The sequence below is a fragment of the Neopelma chrysocephalum genome, unplaced genomic scaffold (genome assembly GCF_003984885.1).
Source record: "Neopelma chrysocephalum unplaced genomic scaffold, ASM398488v2 Primary Assembly neopelma1_62, whole genome shotgun sequence".
NCBI lineage: Eukaryota > Metazoa > Chordata > Aves > Passeriformes > Pipridae > Neopelma > Neopelma chrysocephalum.
The window spans coordinates 9,384,738-9,406,861 of NW_020897719.1; the positions used below are offsets into that span (position 1 = coordinate 9,384,738).

Genomic DNA, 22,124 nt, shown 5'->3' on the forward strand with positions numbered 1-22,124 from the left:
AGTTTGTGTTTAAAATAGGGAGCCTCAAACATGTTAAAACACTGAAAGAGAAGCTATCATTTTGAGTGAAATTACACATCTTTGGAGAAGGAACTGTAAGGCTTAGCCATTCACTAAACTCCACAACTCTATCCCCTTCCCCCAGTGTCCCCTGGACAAAAAAAAAGCAATGACTACAACACCCAAGGAGGTGATGAATATGAACATATGCTCAGTCAGATTTGCAGTTTAATGCAGTCATAAGTAACACAGCAGCTCACACAGAGATGAGAAGAAGCCACAAGTATCTCCTTTAAGAACAAAACCCCTGTCAATAGGGGCTTTAGGATTCATATAAATCCCACACCAGGATGCTGTCCAATGATCCTGAGGCTTCAGAAAAGCAGTAACATCAGAACACACTGACATGCCTTATAATGTTTAGAATCATAGAATCAACCAGGTTGGAAAAGACCTGAGATCATGAAGTCCAACCCCTGATCCAACACTGCCGTGGTTACTAGACCATGGCACTAAGTGCCACATCCAGTCTCATCTTAAAAACCTCCAGGGACGGTGAATCCACCACATCCCTGGGCAGCCCGCTCCAATGCCTGATTACTCTCTTTGTAAAGAATTTCTTCCTAATACCCAACCTAAACCTCCCCTGGGGCAGCTTAAGACCGTGTCCTCTTGTCCTACTGCTCGTTGCGAGAAGAGACCAACCCCCACGTGGCTACAACCTCCTTTCAGGGAGTTGTACAGAGTGATGAGGTCTCCCCTGAGCCTCCTCTTCTCCAGACTAAACAATCCCAGCTCCCTCAGCCTCTCCTCATACTACTTGTGCTCGAGTCCCTTCACCAGCCTTGTTGCTCTTCTCTGTATCTGCTCCAGCACCTCAATATCCTTCCTGAGCTGAGGGGCCCAGAACTGGACACAGTGGCCTCACCAGCAGGGGTGAGTACAGGGGAAGAATCACTTCCCTGGACCTGTTGGCCACACTGTTCCTGATAGAGGCCAGGATGCCATTGGCCTTCTTGGCCACCTGGGCACACTGATGGCTCATGTTCAGTTTCCTGTCAATCCAAACTCCCAGGTCCCTTTCTGCCTGGCTGCTCTCCAGACACCCTGTCCCCAGCCTGTAGCGCTGCATGGGGTTGTTGCAGCCAAAGTGCAGGACCCGGCACTTGGCCCTGTTGAACCTCATCCTGTTGGAATCAGACCATCTCTCCAGCTTGTTCAGGTCCCTCTGAAGAGCCCTCCTGCCTTCCAGCAGATCAACACTCCACCCCAACTTGATGTCATCTGCAAATTTGCTAATGGTGGACTCAATCCCCTCATCCAGATCATCAATAAAGATATTAAACAGAACTGGGCCCAACACTGATCCCTGGGGGACACCGCTAGTGACCAGCTGCCAACTGGATGCAGCACCGTTCACCACCACTCTCTGGGTCTGGCCCTCCAGTCAGTTCCTAACCCAGCAGTGTCCCTGTTCAAGCCGTGGGCTGCCAGCTATTCCAGGAGAATGCTATGGGAGATGGTGTCAAAGGCTTTGCTGAAGTCCAGATAGACCACATCCACAGCCTTCCCCTCATCCACCAGGTGGGTCACCTGATCATAAAAGGAGATCAGGTTGGTCAGACAGGACCTGCCCCTCCTAAACCCATACTGTCTGTGTCTGATCCCTTGTCCATCCTGTAGGTGTTGTGTGATTGCACTTAGGATGATCTGCTCCATAACCTTGCCAGGCACTGAGGTCAGGCTGACAGGCCTGTAGTTTCCTGGGTCCTTCTTGCAGCCCTTTTTGTGGATTGGTGTGACATTTGCCAACGTCCAGTCATCTGGGACCTCCCCCAGTGAGCCAGGACTGTTGGTAAATGATGGAAAGCAGCTTGGCAAGCTCTTCCGCCAGCTCCCTCATCACCCTTGGGCGGATCCCTTCTGGTCCCATAGACTTGTAGGGATCTAAGTGGCTCAGCAGGTTGCTAACTGTTTCCTCCTGGATTACAGGGGGGCTATTCAGCTTCTTAGCTCTGTCTACAAGCTCCAGAAGCCGGTTGTCCTCAGGACAACCTGTCTTACTGTTGAAAACTGAGGCAAAGAAGGTATTAAGTACCTCAGCCTTTTCCTCATCTTTGGTGACTATGTTCCCCCCATGTCCAACAAAGAATGTATGTTTTCCTTGCCCCTCCTTTTGCTATTGATGTATTCGTAGAAGTACTTCTTATTATCCCTAACAGAAGTGGTTAGATTGAGTTAAGGCATAGATGAACTCTTAAAAATCTCTTAATTGACAAAGCTCCCTATACATGCACCCCCTGACAATACAGAACTACTTGTGAGTTCTGTCAGAACAATTAAACTGTACTCAGTTACAAGACAAAACTTCAAACAAAACATCCTTGTTGATATCCACTCTGAAGGAATAAAACTCTGGTTCCACCTGCTAGAACACGTGCCTCCTTGGTACCAGGATAGGGAGAAAAAAAGCTGACATTAAGGACATGGCAGTACATCAGCAGCAGGGAGCAGTCTTGAAGCAGCTGTTTTCATGAGGCATCTCTGGTATCCCAGACCAGGCACAGAGTGCTCAAAAGAATTCTGAAGCCTGAAGTACTTACAGTGTTCCAAGGATACTCCTACAATCAGATTTTATTATAGCATCCTCCTGTAAGCACAGGAAGTCTTTTGTTTCCCACATGAAAAAATCCAGTAAAGACTAAGGAAAAGCAACCACCCTATCTCCACTGAAAACTGAAGTTTTGTAATATACATCACTTAGTCCTGGATAACAGCAAAAGACCTTCCCAGCTGCAGTAAACTGAAAGAAACAAAATCTCTTTTTTTTTTTGGTAAGGTTTTACAAACCCGATCGGGATATGAGATTCTACAAATCAAGAGACTCTAATGTCAGAGAGCTCTCATTTCTCCAACAAAAATTACCACCTCACAAAGGAGGACCACATTTAAAGTAGTAGTTTAGGATTATGTACTGCTAATCCAAGCACTGATTTCCCTTCAGGGAAATCATACTCAAATACTAAAAATGGTAACAACTAAACTTTAAACCAGAACTATTTCCTGCTTAACCCTGATCATTCACTGATCCGTTAGATTACACACTTCATAAAAAGTTTGTCTCTATTCACATTAAAATTCAAGAAGCTGCAGAAGATGCTGAAAGAATTTTTACAAGGTTAGACATTTATAAAGAGAAGATATTAAAAACATTATAAAAAGAAGAAAAAACTAAATTAAGTTTTAAAGTAGTAAACTGACCTGTATTAAGTCATCTTTTTGCATGATCAGAAGTTCTCTTAAAGCTATATCTTGTTCCTGTATAAAACAAAGGGGTTTCTACCATCAAAAAGAATTTCAGAAGAAATCAGTTTTCACTTGATTTGTTTTTCCTTGTTTTACTTCAGTTTTCAGGAACAAAAGGAATGAAAGAGTTGTTCAGTTTAGAAGCATCACATGTTGTGACGAATGCACATTATCAAGAAATTCAATCTAGTCCATTGTAGTTTAACTTACCATTTTATATATAAACTTCTGTTTAATAAATTTACTTGAATTAATATACTAATAGTGATATAACTTTTTATTATGCAGTAGTTGCATTTGGCTTTCATGGATTACTTGACACATAGCAGACACACAAGATTACCTTCAATAGTCCTCTAATGTGTTCTAGACCAAGACCATGTAAAAACACTTCCATGTCATCAAAGAGTGAATAGGAACTGTAAAGATAATAAATGAGACTGGAGTTAAAAACAGTGGAAATTAAAAAAAAAAAAAAAAGACATCCAGAACAAAATGCTATAGAAAAGCTCTTCAGATAAAGCACTGGGGAGCAACCTGAAGTTGCACACACCTGTTGATGACAGAAGCATCTCATAAACATCATGGGATGCAATTTATTTTATCAAAATTCTATAAATGTCTTTTCTGTCTAATAAGTTGAATTGAGCCTGAAGGGGATGATTTTCATAAATAAAGGTCATTTTAAGTCACAAAACACTCCAACTGAACCTTGAAGTTGGGTCACAAAAGCCTGAAAAATGTGGAAGTAGGGTTAAGGAAGGTAACTATGTATTCTTATCAGATAACATCCACATAAATTGGATTCAGTCCAAAACTCTTACCCTTTTGTTTCCAGTTAAGCCAAAAAAGGTTATGAAGAAAACACGAATGTCTGTAACTAAAGACAGTGGAAATTAGTCCCTCAACAAACTTGCTGTCAGAAGACTACTGTTCAGACTGAGGAGGTAGTAAACTTCGAAATGTAGGTTCAGAGTTTAACATTTCTAAACAAAGACACAATATCAATTTTGATTCCTTGCTCTACTAAGAGATTTAAAAGCATATGGGGGGAAATAAGTAAACAGCTTTCAACATTCAGATGAACTGTAGTGAAGAGAATCAAACCAAAAAATAAATACAAAATCCAGAAAGGACTACTGCTATTGCTACAGTGAATCCTTTGCCAAAATCCTGAGTTATGAGTTGCTCTGTCTTATTGTAGGCCCTGAAATGAAGGTCTGCCTCCTCTTCACCTCAAAAATTGAAAGAGCATCTTGAGTGTCATCACACAGCATGTACATGACAACCAGGAGATCAGGCTCAGAGAGCATGGGTTTAGGAAAGGTGGGTCCTGCTAGACCAACCTGATCTCCTTTTATGACCATCCATTTCAGGATGAGGGAAAGGCTGTGGATATTGTCTACCTGGACTTCAGTAAAGCCTCCAATACCATCTCCCACATAGTTCTCCTGGAGAAACTGCCTGCTCATGGCTTGGCCAGGTGCCCTCTTTGCTGCATTAAAAACTGGCTGAATGGTTGGGCCCAGAGTGGTGGTGAATGGAGTTACATCCAGCCGGTGGCTGGTCACTGGTGCTGTTCCCTAAGCCTCAGTATTGAGGCCAGTCCTCTTTAACTTCTTTATTGATGATTTGGACAATGGGATGAAGGGCACCCTCAGTAAGTTCACAGACGACACTAAGTTGAGTGTTGATCTGCTGGAGAGCCGGAAGGCTCTGCCAGAGGCATCTGGACAAGCTGGATCAATGGGCTGAGGCCAATTGTAGAAGTGCTGGGTCCTGCCCTTTGGTCACAACACCCCCATGCAGCGCTACAGGTTGAGAGAAGAGTGTTTGCAAAGAGTCCCAGCGGAAAAGAACTTCAGGGTGCTGGTCAAGAGAGGGCTAAACATGAGGCAGCAGTGTGACTGGGTGGTTAAGAAGGCCAATGGCATCCTGGCATATACCAGTGTGGCCAGCAGGACTAGGGAAGTGATTGTTCCTCTGATCTTGGCACCAGTGAGGCCACACCTTGAGTGTTGTGTCCAGTTCTGGGTCCCTCACTGCTAGAAAGACATTGAGGTGCTGGAGCATGTCCAGAGAAGGGTAACAAAGCTTGTGAAGGGTCTAGAGAGCAAGTCATGCAAGGAGCAGCTGAGGGAGCTGGAGTTGTTTTGTCTGGAGAAAAGGAGGCCCAGGGGAGACCTTATTGCTCTTTACAACTACCTGACAGGAGGTTGTGACCAGGTGGGGGTTGGCCTCTTCTACCAGGCAACTAGAGACAGGACAAGAGGAAATGGCCTCAAGCTGACACAAGGGAGGTTCAGATTGGACATTAGGAAGAACTTCTTTGCTGCAGGGGTGGTCAGGCATTGGAAGAGGCTGCCCAGGGATGTGGCAGAGTCACCATCCCTGGAAGTGTTCCAAGAAATGACTGGCTATGGCACTTAGTGCTACGGTTTAGTTGACATAGTGGTGTTTGATCAAGAGTTGGGACTTGATGGAGGTCTTTTCCAACATTAATGATTCTATGATTCTAACAACAGAACCCAGTGAGGCTTTGTCTGAACTGAGGCCCTGTCTGATGTGAACTGCTGCCCTGCAAACTGCCATCAACCTATCAGCCTAACGATACAAAACTACGTCATTCCGAACTCAGCACGACCTGGCTGAGCAGGGGCAATCTGACACATCAGAAGAGACTATGGGCTCCAGAAGCTGTCTTTCTAAGACCATGCAACTCAAGATGAAGGCAGGAAGTAGACGGTTTGTTGAGGACTTCTTAGCCAACATGTACTGGAAAAAAATTGTATCAGAGGTCTTTGAAGTTGCTGAAGCAGGGGCTGATTTCAGGCATAGGACACCTTCAAGCTTCAGTCACCAGCATGCTCTGCCAAAACTTCCAGAGCTTAACTGGTGTTCATACGTAATTTTGACTCATGTGCAGGAAAAAAAGAAAACGGCATAGCTCTGCCTGGTGACGTGAAGCTGAAAAGCGGCATTCAGTGAAAGCATCAAAATTTTAACATCAAATGAAGACAAGCACAGAACAAGACCATGCTCTTTGTTTATAATTCTTGAAAAATTAATAGTACATTAATATACTTACTATAGGCTCTTGGCAGTGCTCCAAAAAATACATAACATATATATATATAGGAACAACTTGATCATTGATACGAACAAATACAATCTCTTAGGAATGTTTACATGCTAAAATTACACTATAACTGTATTTACCCAACTCCGTGGTCAGGGACAGCTGTCAGAAATTTGCAGATAGCCTCTTGCTCAACCGTTTTATGGTATCTCCCTTGCAAGTGATTTGCAGCCAAAGAGAGCAAACTAAAAATCTGGAAGAGCCAAAATGAATTAATTGTTATTCAAACTCAAAATGCATAAAAAAATATATGGGAATAAGACTACGAAGAGTTCTATAACCAATTACTACCTACAGGGAACATGAAACATCTGCCACTTATTCTCTAAAGCATACATCTATAATGAGAAGTTAAGACTACACCCACAGAGTTTATCAAGAGCATTTCCAAATTAATCAAATTCCAACACATCAATGAATTGTCATAGAGCAAAACAGTGGATGTAACGTGGTCTAAAAAAGTCAGCATCCATCACTACAGAAGCAGCCAAACACCAACATACTAATTTTTGTGGTTTGTAGACACAAGAGTTCTATATACTCAAGGCAATAAGTTGTCTAAAGGGCACAGAACACACAACTATTTTCATGTTTCCATTTCCAGTGCACATATAGACCTAACATTGATCAATTTACACCTGACAATCTAAGTTAACTATATCTGACAGACAGGGATTCTTTCAACTGATTAAAGAAGCAGCCTTCTGCTAGACATCGCTATGCATCAGTGATGGATTCCAGAAACTGAACTGCCCCTGTGTGAGTTTTAAGATAGTCACTAGAAAAACAAGCAAAAACAAGCAGAAAAATGGCAAAACAAGTAGAACCTCAATAAACCTAAAGAAATGGTGAAACCACTTGCCTGAACTTCAGGTGACTAGCCAGTTTCATATACATATACATATACACATAGTGCAGTGGGTTGATCTTGGCTGATAAGTCCCTACTCAGTTCAGCAGTATGGGAGAGAATCACAAGGGTAAGAGTAAGAAAACTTTTCTTGGGCTGAGATAAATACAGTCTGAAAAGTAAAGGGGGAAAAAACCCAAAACCTAAGTGATGCAAAGGCAGCGACCACCTCCCACCAGCAGAGAAATGCCCAGCCAGTGTTCAATTTTATCACTGAGCATGTTATAGGGCACGGAGTATCCCTTGTGTCAGCTGGAGTTAGCAGTTCAAGGCTATGCCCACTCTCAACCTCTTGCTCAATCCCAGTCTACTTGCTGAAGATGGGGAGCAGTCTGAGAAACAGAAGGCCTTGATGCTGCACAAGCACCGCTCAGCAATAGCTAAGACACTGGTGTGTTACCAACGGTGGTTTGGTCAATCCTAAAGCACAGCACCATATAGGCTGTTGGGAAGAAAAATAACTCCATCCCAGTCAAATTCAGAGTAACAGAAATGAAAAATATTTCCCCTCCCAGAAACAGTTTCTGCAGACAGTCTGTATGACAGGCCTTTCAGTTGTCAACGGCCTGAAAAGCAGATCCTGAAGCTGGAAGAAGCTCATGACCATTAAATATCTCAATACCATCTGCAAGACTTTGCACCAACTGTTCAGGTCAAGAGGCAGGACCCACCTCTCAAGTGTGAGAAGCCTGTATTCCCCCCATGTCAGAGAAAGTCATGTTATAAGATTATATGGCCGTAACCTGCTGAACAAGTCATTTATCAAAGGCAGAAAGCTTTTGTAACCTCTTTCAGTAACCTGAGCTAACAGATCACTGAGCCTCAGACACAGATCTTGCTAGCTTCCACTGACAGCTTTGTGCATAGCTATCATTTTTGCTCCTGCCTAGCCTCGGAGTCTGGCAGAAAAAAAAGGTAAGAAAAAGAAGCTGTAAAGTGAATTACAATTTGTAAGAGTAAATTATACATTTTTGAAGAGCCACTGTGAAAAGTCACATCATTCGTAAGAGCAACTCAAGGCAAAACACACAGAAATATGGTCTCACTGATCCACCATGCATCATCTGGTAACAGCAGTAAACAGATTTATTTTAGGAGAAAAGTCAGTAGCTCTCTACACTGCTCTCCCCACGATCCAATGACCAAATTACATTATTTTACACCTTCCTCCCTCCCAAGAACAGATTTTGAAAATAGCCAGTACCAACTCTCCCTCTTTTTAGCTTTAGCCTTTTCACTTCCAAATTCAATCAGAAACTATACTCTGCAAATTAGTTTGATATCTGCATTCTCTCACATATTTTGGCAGACAGATAAAAAACAACACATTTTTATACTTCTCTTATCAACATTACTAACACGAATAATCCCTTGTTTTGTATTCTAAATCTAAAGTCAAGGATTCTGAAAGAATAAAGAAAAAAGAAAAAGCGTTTCCAAAACACTACTCTATAGCCTTTACAGTACTGTGAAAAGTTTTGATATAACAGAAAGTTGTCTATATAGATGTAACAGCACGAGTATTCAACTAGCTGCTATAATGTAATTATTAAAGTAACACTTCTATAGAAAATTATATAATTATTAACAGATTCTTGAGTCAAAACACAACATTTACATTTCTAAAAAAATGAAATTAAATACCTCTGTATGTTTATTGATTTTTGCTATCTCTGCTGCTGTTTTTTCATCCTTAGTCTGTAGATTTTTGTCAGCTCCTAGCTCAAGCAACTTCAAAATTACACTTCTATGTCCATGCTGTGCTGCCCATATTAATGCCTGCAAAGAGCAACTTTGTTTCACCAAATGTACATATGGAGCAAAAAATGACAAAGGTTCAATCAATAAAGCATGGCCCAGTCTGGAGACAAAGACAATTAATACAAAAGAATCTCAAAGTGGTGTTAAAGCAGAAAATTCCAATGAGTATTTCTGAGAAAGTTGTACCTAGAAACAAGCTAGCAGGTTCTTGCTTTTTAAAATTTTTATCATTAATTACAACACACAAAAGTAAATCACTTACTGAATATCCATTTTCATCTTGGGTGTTTATGTGTGATCCATGAGCAACAAGCAGAGCAACAACGCGAGCATAGCCTTTTCTAGCTGCATACATCAGTGCAGTCATTTTTTTCCTGAAAGAAAAGAGGCCAGCTGAAAAAAAAAGTTTTTCAAGATATCAAAATGCCACTGTATTATCAAGTAGAGCACCTCAGTTCTATAAAGATTTTCTGTTCTGCAGAGGAACTACACAGAGGATGAAAGACCAAGACACTACATTCATGCTTCAGCACAGGAGTCAACAGAACATACAGAGTCAGCAACTCATTTATGAACAATTAACAAGTTTTAAATATTTTAAGAGGTTGCATTTATTTTCTGATTAAAACAAAGTTAAGAGATCAATTGCCTCTCAACTTGTCAAAAAGGAAACTTAGAGGAAACTCAACATGTCTCTCCTAGGAGTTTAGAATATAGATATATCGTACTTCTGGGAGAAACAAGTAAAAAAATCTGTATCAATGTTTACCACCTGCAAATTCCATTAGCACATTAACACACAAATAACCTTAACATGTCCCAGCAATGAAACACTGCAGCTTGGTGACTAAACCATTTCTGTTCTGGTTCTGAACCACGCAAAACTAGTTTTTAAAAACCATCCTTCCTGCTGCTACCACAGACCCAGAAGCAGCAGGCCTCTCATTTAGCATATAGGTCAGCTCAATGAGAAGAGAATGAGCATAATTGCAGACCACAGGTTTCACCCTACTAAAAGCAGAGAAAAATCAGTAAATCATCTTTTTTCCCTTCAATTAACAAAACAGTGGAATACTTCCATTTCTCATTTTTAAAACACACAGCCTAAGTGACGGGTTCTACATACAGATTAATTTCGATCCTAAATTTGGAAAAAATATGCAGTTTCAAGGAGGGCAAGTGGTAAATCACAACTGAATATTTAAGAGGAAGAATATTAAAAAAAACCAAACTATGTTTATAAATCCAAAACTCTCTCTGGTAAAATCAGTGTAAGTGACAGAATCACAGGTCATACAGGTCTTACCACCACTGTGCAGAGGTGCAGTGCAATAGCACAGGCTACGCACATATTGTCAACATTCAGGACCCCCCCACCCTGAGTACACCCAAGAGGAGTCTTCAGAGAATTACATACAAAGACCATACTTAACTTTTCAAGTACTAAAACTAAATGCAACCAAAATATTTTTGTCCTTTATCTCATTTTTGTTTTCTGTTTCCAGAAGTTGCACCAGAGAAGGTTTGGTTTAGATATTAGGAAATTTTTTTTTCACTGGAAGATTGGTTAGGCATTGGAATACTTGCCCAGGGATGTGGTGGAGCCACCGTCTCTGGAAGTGACGGTGAAGACCCAATACACAGGCATCTAGATATGGCACTCGGGGATAGAGTTTAGGGGTGATTATGGTGGTGCCAGGTCGATGGTTGGACTAGATGATCTTGAAGGTCTCTTCCAGCCTTGATGATTCTGTGATTCTGTGAAGTGTGTCTGTTCACTCTTTCTCCCCTACATAGATTACTGTTTCTTACAATTGTTGAAGGAGTACTTAAACACCACCCTTCCCATTATTCTGGCTTTTTATATCCCAAAACTATGATGACAACAGCCTACTGATCTTGCGCTTCTAAAGATGCTTACAAGATGAAGCCATTGTGAGTCATCTGCATATTTTGAAAGAAAAAAATATTGCTCAAAAGCTTCTGTTCACAAGTATCTTTCCAGATGCCTGATATTTATTCTTTGGTGGAATAAGACTGCAGAATTAAAGGAAAAAAAAAATAAAGCAGTATTTGGAGGAGAAAGATGTGTGGGTTTTGGTTGCTACAAAGTAATGTGATTTAAACTAAAATATATTTTACTACTGTTGTTCAATTAAAATTTATTGTATCTTAAAAAGTGATAGTTTTTCATGAAAAACACTATTTATTGCTTGTAACGTACAGCTGCGTGTCAAAAACCTGCTTTCAAAAGATTATTCCATTTTGCTAGAATATACTTGAGTGTAGGATTGCTCCTCCCAGTTTTGCATTTCTTAATACTAAGTTCATCTACCATTAGAGGGATCCCAAAAAGCATGTCCTAAAGCAGTTGTCTTAAAACTGCTGCCTACTTCCAGAGAATATTGCTAGAACTAAGGCTTTGCACATATTTCTTTGGGTTTGATCATTCATACTATGATAATATTTTGTCTTATGTAAACACAGTTTGTGCGCATTTGAGACAGCCTTACAGTAAGGAAAAAGTCGATTACTCAGAGATAAGCAAAATGAAAGGTAACCAGACCTTCAAAACATACAGTTAACAAAACAGTAGAACTTTGGAATGAAGCAAAAAGATTTGCATCAGTCTAGAACTAATTCAATTTAGTTCATCAACCCTCCAAAAGCAGAAGTTTTAACTGAATATGAGGACACATTTTTACCATGGGGCACAGTCAATCAGTAGAACTGGTTGCTCAGAGAAGTTTTTTAGTCTCCATCTTTAGTGAGTTTCAAGACCAGATGGCAACCTAGCCCACTGTCTTAGCAGAGGTAGCTTTAACGGAGCAGTTGGACTGGAAACCTCTTTAAGTCCCTTCCGGCCTGAATCACCCTGTGATCCTATGAAGATTACTATAAAAATAGAGAAAGACTCTGTAATCTGCCTCTGCAACTTAATAACTAACTGATGAGATAGCTATACCTCACCATCTCTATATGTCTCTTGAGATATCTATATCTAGACATCTTCAGATATCTGTGGATTATGGCTAGGCTTCATGAACAAAGATTTGGGAAGGGCTCTACCCACATTTGCTACAAGCACGCTGTGGATACCTATATTGTAAAGAATGAGAAGTTGATTACAACCTAACAATTTGTAGCAAAAAACTTGTTTCCCTAATGCAGACACTCCCACACATTTCAGTAGTAGGTAGCCTTTGACAGACTTTCCATGCCATCACCTTTTAAGTATTTACATCTGACTGCAAAAAGTCCAACCATGCCTGATTTCATTTTAATTTCTCCTGTTCTCAACTTTTTTTTTTTTTTTAGAACTTTCACACTGCAACTACTTCATAATTACCTTCTGATTATTTCAAAGGGAAAATACTGAACAAAAGCCCTGAGGCTACAGAATAGTCTTTTCTCCAAAGAATATGATATGGTTACAGCTGCACAGTACTGCAGACGTGATATCCAAAATCAAGACAACAACTCAATGACATTAAAGCCACTAAAAAAATTTCTCCATTTCCAAGTAAAACCCAATAAATATAACATTTAAAAGGTCCACCAATACGAATACACAATTAGTACTGCAAGTATTCCATTTTAATGCTCAAGTTTTAACTTGAAAGGCTACAAGCTGTTTCATAATAGCAACACTCACAGTGCTGCACAAATTCACAACTCTACATGCAGAGGGGGTGCCGTGAGCCGCCCCCTGAAATCAGAGTCCATTTACACGTATGGCCACAGGAGGGAGATGAGAGCATTAGAGAAAACAAACCCTGTTTTCCTAATCCTGCAAAGAACCCCCCACAAGCACAACAGCAAGCTTTAACACGGCAAATCCACTGTTTCCTGCTTAAATTGAAAAGAAATTAAATGTATCGGTACATCTCAGTTAGTGCAATCTAAAAAAGTCATAGAGTGTAGTGATAACCATCCACACAGAAGATCTGAAGAATCCTTTCATCATTTTGAGGAACCACCATGTTTCACCAGTCTGGCTTGCAGATAACCTTCTTGTCCAAACACCTGTTAAGTACGGCACAATTTGCCACAGGACGTTTGCCCATATTGAACATGACAATGAAGTCATAGTCAGTAAAAAAATAAATACATAAAATCTTAAAAAGCATATGAACAATTTATTAATTAAGGATGATGCCTGTTCCAACTTCGCTTCCAGCTTTTCAGCACCTAAATAAAAAAAAAGGTCTCATGCAAATGAAGAGAGATTTTTGTTTGTTTATTTTTATCTTTAGAATAACAGAATATTCTGAGTTGGAAGAGATCCACGAGGATCATAGAATCCAACTCCTGTCCCTGACATCACAACCCCAAGAGTCACACCATGTGGCTGAGAGCATTGTCCAAGTGCTTCTTAAACTCTCAGGCTTGGGGCTGTGACCACTTCCCTGGGGATCCTGTTCCAGTGCCCAATCACTCTCTGGGTGAAGAATCTTTTCCTGATATACAACTTAAACGTCCTCTGACACAGCTTCATGGCGTTCTCTAACTCTCCCTGCTTTTATGTTAAGGCTGGAGAAAGACAAAATCAGAAGTTTTTGCAGTTTTTAGGGCCATCCAAAACTTTGCAAGTGACATGTACACAAAGATACAACCAGAAGTTCTTACAGGCTCACTTCACCCTGTCAAAAAAATGAGGCAAAACTTTATCACAAGAGAGCAAGCTGTGTGAACTGGCCTACCACCCTGGAGCTTCCTACCCTAGATAACTAGAAGCCATAATAAAACTGGTGATAAAGGTGACAGCAAGATATCTCACTGAAAAATGTCCTGAGTACCTGCTACTAAACTGAATCTGTGGTGCAGAATTCACTGCACTTGACAAATAAACATGCTTATGTTTGGGATCTTGCTCTAAACCAATACAAAGTTCATCTTCCTGGAAAATTTCATAAGAGGGAGGAGAAGAGATATCTCCCATTTATACACAGGTTTCCGTTTATTGGGGAGACATCTACAGAAAATTCAGTATTTCCAGTTGGTGATCCTGAAAAGTTGCAAGTCTCATAACTGGATATATGTTTATTAACTAGACCAGTGTATCAATAACACTAGAAAAAATACAGCAGGCAGAAAACAATTTAACCCTGACTTCAGTCTCAGTCTTTTCTTATGGAGATCCCAAAGCAAGGAAATGATGCCACAGGACTACTGAGCTGCAAACTGAACAGTGCTTCAGATAACCAGAAAGTGTCCTCAGAAGCTTTTGGAGTTTCACTACTCCAGAGCTGCATATTAAGCCTCAAACTGAGAAACAGTGGCAACAGTGTGTCCACAGCAACAGAAGAAAATCTACTTGCCCATTTTCTGGCTAACTAGGATTTAAGTGAGGAAGTGGGGAACTGCATACAACAAGTAGTATTGGAAGAAAATATTTCAGTGTATTGTGGGCTACAAGATACTTTTTCCAGGCACTGTCTGTGGGAGCAAGGTAGGAGAGTCCTCTACCTTCCTGAAGCAGACCTTTTTAGGAGAAAGGAACATACAGCTCTAGAAAAAAAATTGGGCTGGAAAAAGTGACAGCTTAGTTTCAGATTCCCTAGTTTTAGGCTTCATTTCAATTTGCCAGCTCTCGTACTTTTCTGCTTCTGAACTCTGTTTACATGATTGTTTCAAAATTAAAAAAGGTATTTGTGTAAGTTCTACAGCACACAGAGGTGGGAAGGTAGAGAGCTACAAAGTTTTCTTTATACGACTAGAAAAATATAAAGGATGTGATTATAAAAGGGATTAGTATAAAAATTAACAGTGGGGATGGCAGAACTCTATGCTGTGACATTCCCAGTTATCCTTCCTGTCCTCCTACATCCTTACTCCAGTCACATTTTTACAGGCAAGCTGGTTTAGCTAAAAACACATACACTTAAACATAAAACAGAAAAACATGAGTTAACCACATAATAAAAACTTCTCAGGCTGTTTTCAACTCTACTTTCAAAATGCAGATAAATTCTGTAGTCAAGAAATTCAGCACATACATGTAAAATCTACTACACCTTTCTAAGGAAAGCACAATTCTCTATCATGTAAAAACCCCAAACCAATCCTATGCAAATAGCACATCATCAGGGTAAGGTAGCAGCAATGATAGGAAGTTTAACATTACTTGGGATAGAATGCTAATGGATTTCAGTACAGGTTTTGTTTCTATTTACTCTAAAGCTGCCCAGGTGACATTTCAAGACGCCACAGTACACTGTCAGAATGCCTCTGCAAAATATAGCTTTTCATTTCCCTACTGTCCCCGAGTGCTTTATACCTCTGCTCAGAAACTGTAATCCAGAGTTGTAAGCCTGGCCATACAGTCATTAATAGCTGGGAAAAATACAATCACCTATTTTGGTGTCTAGACTCCTCTGATGAACAAGACACAATACTTCAAAAGTTACGTACTCTGCTAAACTCAGAACTCGCACATTTAGCACACTTTTGACTTCTTCCTAACTCGGAAGGAAGGAAGAGATGCATGGACATAGCCCAGATGAACACAGTACTTTGGTAAATGTAATTTTGCATCTGATTTCTTATATTTAGACCCTCTGTCCTGATGTTTGACCAACAAAGTAAAAGTCTTTCTATCCTGAGTTCACAATGTTAGAATAAAAAACTCTCTCAAAAGGCATGAACTATAATAGAGTATACCATTACAAGGTACTTTCTGCTCCGAGTTGGACCAAAGATTTTGACTCGATAGTATGAAATTCTCTCATTTTCTTGCCCCAGACATAGAATGCACCATAGTGCATTAACTTTTCCCAGGCTATTCACTTTTATTGAAATGTACTGTTTGTCTATCACACAATGATAGTGTCAACATCTTTCAAATTATGCGGCAGTGCAAATTTACTGTCTTATCAGTAGCAATATATATTTTGCTAAAATTAAGGTGTTACACAATTGCTTTTTCTGACTATGCAACCTGAAGACCTATCTTGTGAACTGAGTAATACTGCGATGAAAACTTCCCCCTCCATTACCATAATCTCAAGAGGGAAAAATAGACCAAAATTTTTAGAATCAAATCATTTTTGATACTCCCCAGAACTGCTCTGAGTGGAAGTACAAGTGAACATATATAGGCAACTTAATACTAGACCTAAGAAGTGATTAGACAAAAGGTTTAGTTCTTCTAATACTCACCCTAAAAAAAAGGGAAAAAAAATCACAAGACTTTCTGAAGACTTTCCTCTAAATGTACACAAAATTTGTAACCATTTTAGAGCAGAAGCACTGAAGACAGGCTTGTTCATTGTCTAGGACTCAATTTTGCCAGAAGCATTAAAGGTGAGGGGAAAAAATGGTTCACAAACAAAATCAAGCCTTCACATATCCCATACAGAACAAGAGACAAAGACTTTATGTCAAAACAAAGGAGGTTTCAGTCATTTAACTACTTGTACCTTCTACTAACAAACAGCTATTAGCATGAAACATCAACTCAAAACACCCTCCTTACAGGCAAAGCCATTACAATTCTTTAACTCTGTTTTATGTAAACAAAAACTTGGAGGATGCTGTCACTAAAATCCGTATTTACTAAACAATCTATGACATGTTATCCTAGCAGCAGTAATTTAGTTATCAGTTGGTCATGTATTTTCATTTTGCCTAAATCGAATTTCTAACTTAACATTAATAAAACCAGTGTAACTTTAAGAAAACACACAGGTTTAAAAAAGGTTTTAAAAAAAAAAGACTGCTTGAAGATTTCCAGTTTGTTTCACATTAGTCCTTCCCTGCTCCACACAGACTTAATAAATTAGACCAAAAAAAAAAAAGGAAGTTTCTGTGTATCACCTCTAGACAACATGAAATAGAAGAGCCTACTGGTTGCCCTGACAGTGCAACAATGAAAGAAAGAACATTAAACTCTGCCTTACATGAAATTTAAGTATTCTGCTTTGCATTCACACACATTCCAGTTGATGGTGGATAAAAGAAAAGTTTCCTAAATCCTTCTGGTTCTTAAGTACTGAGAAACCCAAATAATGTGAACCTTACTTCTTAACACCTGTGGCAGGCTGATCGCACAGGGAGTGCTCTCTTAATAATCTCAATTCACTGACAGTTGGCTCCTACAGAACACTCTGCTTGCTCTAACGAGATTGGTGAAATGGGACTGCAGTGCCACAGAGAGGGGCTGTTTGATCCCTTATCTGCACATAACCCAGTTTATTGTGTTTCATACCCCTTTCAGAAATGGAGGAAGAAACCCCCAAGAAGCAGCAGCTGCTGCCTGAGCAGACCTAATGATGGAGTGGTATGCACAGATGTCAAACACTGGAAAGGCATAAAGGCAGCACAAGGATTTCAGATGTCAAGGTCTGGACTTTTCAAGCTTCTACTTTTGTCTGGCACAAATATGACATTTCTAACTGTCACTTAATTTATCTTTTCATTTGAGAAAGGCTACTATTGCAAAAGTGAAAAAACCACAACTAAATACTATCTGATGGATGCATGAATAACTCACATTAGCGCAAGGTCTTGGGAAACAAAGAGAGAGTAAATAAATATTTGTATATAAAGATTAACAATGCAAAATATACTCTAAGTTTATAAATAAAGTTTTGCCCTTAAAATTCCTATGTCTTGTGTGAGCATCCAAACTTTCTTTCCCAGCAAAGTTTAGCCAAAGGCCTTTGCAAATGTAAACTTACAGCTTTGCACTTTGGCTTACATTTTCAACACCCAAGGCAAAGTTAATAAAGCAAAGACTTCTCCCATTTTTTAAAGCAGGATGTTTAATCCAACACCCAGCTATATGACAACAACAATATGTAATTACTTTCAGCCTCTCTGATAAGAATAAAAGAATGGCATTTAAACTTGGTACCAGACATCAGTGGCACATCAGCACAACTATGTTTCCTCCTTGTCTATCAGTGCTATGCTCACAGTGAGGTCCAGGGCCTTGTGTAATTGAATGTTACTATTGAAAACAAATGGGCCTTCAATTCTATTCTTTTTAGAGAGCTAACTCAGTCTGTATATCCCAGGTAATGTGATGAAAGAGTTGTGGTATAAAAAATTTCAGTCGAAAAAACAGTAGACCCAAACAGTATTTTCTTTTTTTTTTAACAGAGGCAGGAAAGTTTATCCTGGGCCAGCCCAGAATTTATTTATTTTTGATGTAAAATGAGCCATTGCATCAGACTGTGCAACTACAGACATCTCACAATGCACTGCTTCAAACTGCTGAGACACAAAGTTGTAACTGAAGAAAGAAGCTATTACTTGTTTTTACAAGGAGTTTAAATCTCCTTTTAATATGGATTATTCCAGATTGCAGTGGAATAAATGTATTTTATTTACAGAGTTTTCTTTTCCACAGAAGGTAGTCTGTTAAAGGAATATAGCTAGATATCCACAAAAAGCTCAAAAGAGGACATGAATTTAAATAAAGAATTAACTGATTTAACTTACATCCCTTTGAAGAAGAGACAATATGATTTGGGAAAGACAGAGACATATTTCTTGCCTTCAGTCAACTGAAGATTAAATTTAAATCTTGTTCAGCTAAAGAACTTACAATTTGATAAAATTGATCATAGTCTTTACTCAGATTAATGACTGTACTAGGAGATATAAGTATCAGGGCACTAATCTTTTCTTACACAGACAGCAGTGAAATTACAAAAAGTACATACACCTCATCTTAACCACCACCAACAGCTATGTCTATAAACACGTCTCTGTATAGTAATATTATATTTTATGCTGTATTCACAGACATGGGGTTTTTGGTACCTGCAAGAAAAGTTAGGGTCAGCATTCCTTGATAGAAGCAGTTCTACAGTCTTCAAGATGTTCTCCTCTGAAGCTTGTGCAGTACATGCTGCCATCAGCACAGTGTATTTATCTGTTTGGAAATTTACAATTAGAAAATTACATGTGTAAATATAAATACCATGCTAATCCAGAAGTTCCTTTAAAAGTTTTTATATTTGCTAGCGTTGTTAATCAGGTTCTGATACTCTAAGATATTTAGAAAAGGCTAAGAAACTTGGGTTCCTGTTTGTGAAAGTCACTAGAATTATCAGATAAAACAAAGGCACCTGAGATACTCAGAAAGATGAGAGTCAATCACAATAGTAAAGCATCTATTCCAAATACCCCACAACTATAGTAGGAGCTTAACTGTGGATGCTTGTTTTTCAAAACACATTCCACACCAGTCAATTCACTCCCTGTTCCTCCCCTCCAGTCTAAGGAAGAAACAGCTTACAGGAAGTTAACTGCAATGGATAAAAAAAGGTGCATAAAATGTATTATAAACACATAGCAACATCAATTTTGGGGAGAACTGAGGGCCGTACAGTTGAAGAAACAAAGCTTTATGACAGGTCTTAAGGACAAGGAATTAAATTTATTAGGTTACTATGGTGCAGTAGTGGCAGAAGGAGTATTAAAAGTATTGTTTTAGAGGTAGATTTTAAAAAACATCTACACAGTCCATAACTATCCCAGCTATTTGCTACTCCAGCTTTGAAGGCAGCTAGGTGTTACATTCACCTTTGCTCACAGATCAAAATTATACACCATTGCTGTCTGCCCACAGAACACAGGAGATCTTCTTTCCCATGGTTCACCTAGAGAGGTGTGGGTAGTGTAACACCTTGAGGACCCTAGCAAGTTAGTTGGCCCCAGTATTATTTAGAAGACTGCCATCTGAATAACTGCCCATTTTGCTTACTGCACAAACTTGTTCACAAGTTCAAACATGCCTTCAACAATTTGTTTTAACAAGTATATTAGCTGTACCTACTTCAGACCACATCATCAAGTGTTACAACATATTTTCTAATTTTCTTGTAGAAATTTTAAGGCTGTGTATAATTAACATTTTTATTCTTCAACTGAGGTCAGACTTCATTGTATTTAAACATGAAAAGTTTATGTACTTTACCCCCTCTGCTCTATTTCTCACCACTTCTTGCCCCTCACCTTCCCAACTTAGTTCTGCATTTAAATTCATTTGGTTTTTTAATATACCATCTTTTAATTCTCAATTACCTCACATAGAAATTATTACTTGATACAGTGACAAATTTTTACTCAAAATGTTTAACCTGGTTATCAACCAGAACCTGAACGGTAAGGTGTCAGGACTTCAAACAAAAGTAGTGATAAACACCATTAATCTGGGAATGATGTATGGAAGGAACCTGTAGTTATACTTGTTTTCAGTATTTCAGGTAGTGAGAAAGAGTGGGAAACTAATTTCTGTTTGCATACTTAAAGTTCACATATGTGAGCAAGAAAGGGAAATAACACCTTATAATTCTTAGGTTTCTCTTTTGCAGACAAAAACTGCTAAAAGACCGCAAAAAATTTAAGTTTATGTTCATCCTAGCTAAAAAAAACCAGAAAATCCAGTGAAATTATTCCTCAAGGATGCAACATCTTGAACCATCAAATAGTAAATGATATATTAGTTCCTTGTTCTTCACAACTACCAAAAAGGGTAAAATTAAGTAACCACTTACAAAGAATGACTGAAGAGCAACTAAAGGTGATTAACAGTATAGCAGTTATTAGGATTATAAGCATTAAAGGATAATTATTATAGGATCACTTATGTGATTGCCTGCTGATGTAAAAAATAGCAGCAAGATTGGTGAGATTTAGTACCATTTTAGGATGGCATAGCTTTACTGAACACATGTTCTGACCCAGATCAATGACTAACAAGACTGCTCCTGGCTGGACAGTACTCTGGTGCCCATATGCCCTAGTTACTGTTTCCCTACACAGTCTAACAGGGAAACAAGCTAAGAAACCTGATCCTAGCAAGGTGCCACTTTAAGCAAATACAGTCACACACTGAAAAAATGCCAAGCATTCGGTTATCTGGACACTCTAAACTATTGCCCATAGCAGTTTTTGCCCCATTTATAGCTCTCTACAGCCATAAACAAGGAACAGGTGAGCTGTAGGTATCCACAGCTGTAGGCAGCCACATGGAAGTTCCCTGAAGCTGGCTACAAGGACATTAGAAGAAGGCATGATTGCTTTTGGTGCAGGCAGTCTACTCTAATCAACTGCTAAGAACTTACAGAAAATTTTCAGAGCCAGATTTGTACCATCTGCATTTCAGTCTACTATTACTACAAATATTGGCAAGTTACTGGAAAATACGATCACTGCTTTTACATACGTGGCAGTATTGTGGGATAAATATTCCAACACAATGGAAGAGAAGGAAAATAACCATAGTTTAAGTAGGAAAAAGTTATTATTAAGCCATAAAAACTGACAGAGGAACTGATATTATTTAGAAGCCACACTGAATCCTTGTAGAAAAATGTGATCTAGTAAAACAATAAAGAACAGTTTTTACTTAATAATAAAACTGCGCTCTAATTTTAGAGAAGTCCACATTAGTTTCCCATGAACTGGAAAGCTATTCCTGTTGTTTGGGATGCTATCTGGTTTCTGCTTATATATACTTTGTAACCGGATCAAACAAAGGAAGTTTTACCTGTACAACTTCATACTAGAATTTTTGAACAAGTATTTCCAAATACTTTTTAAAAAAGCACTTGAGGTCTGGGAGGTGGGGGACAAAACAGGATGGAGAGAGAAAGAACAAGAAAACTCATCAACTGATTCCAGATCCAGTTACAAGAGCACAATTTTTATTTTAAAACTACTACTTTTACTTCAGAACTGTGAAAGGTAGGCTAGGTCCCAAATCCACTGTGAACTTTGATTTTTTTTCCCTATATATGTGAACAAGAGAATAAGGATAGGGACAATGTCTGGTGCTGAGCATTACTGGTCAGTATTTTTCATTCACATCTTACCTATTTCAAAACATGCGTTGGCACCTCTGTCCAGAAGAAGATGCACTACTGCAAAGTTGGCCACACTGGCAGCACACATCAGGGGAGTCCATCCAAACTGAAAGCTAGTTTCTATGCTGATGCCTGTCAAAAGTTGAGATACTAAAATCATAAAACTGCATCACAATAAACACGCTTTT

General features: G+C 39.2%; 1 protein-coding gene across 2 annotated transcripts in view; it reads right to left on the minus strand.

The window, feature by feature from the left end:
• The window catches only part of ASZ1 (ankyrin repeat, SAM and basic leucine zipper domain containing 1), a 41,669-nt gene that overhangs the window by 12,905 nt on the left and 6,640 nt on the right, over window positions 1-22,124 (minus strand). For both annotated transcript variants that reach the window (XM_027682278.1, XM_027682277.1), the window contains exons 3-9: window positions 21,946-22,068; window positions 18,887-18,998; window positions 9,378-9,489; window positions 8,999-9,133; window positions 6,526-6,638; window positions 3,650-3,725; window positions 3,262-3,318 (exon numbers count right to left, since the gene is read on the minus strand). In XM_027682278.1, coding sequence (XP_027538079.1) covers window positions 3,262-3,318; window positions 3,650-3,725; window positions 6,526-6,638; window positions 8,999-9,133; window positions 9,378-9,489; window positions 18,887-18,998; window positions 21,946-22,068 — 728 coding nt within the window. The remainder of the gene's footprint in view (window positions 1-3,261; window positions 3,319-3,649; window positions 3,726-6,525; window positions 6,639-8,998; window positions 9,134-9,377; window positions 9,490-18,886; window positions 18,999-21,945; window positions 22,069-22,124) is intronic.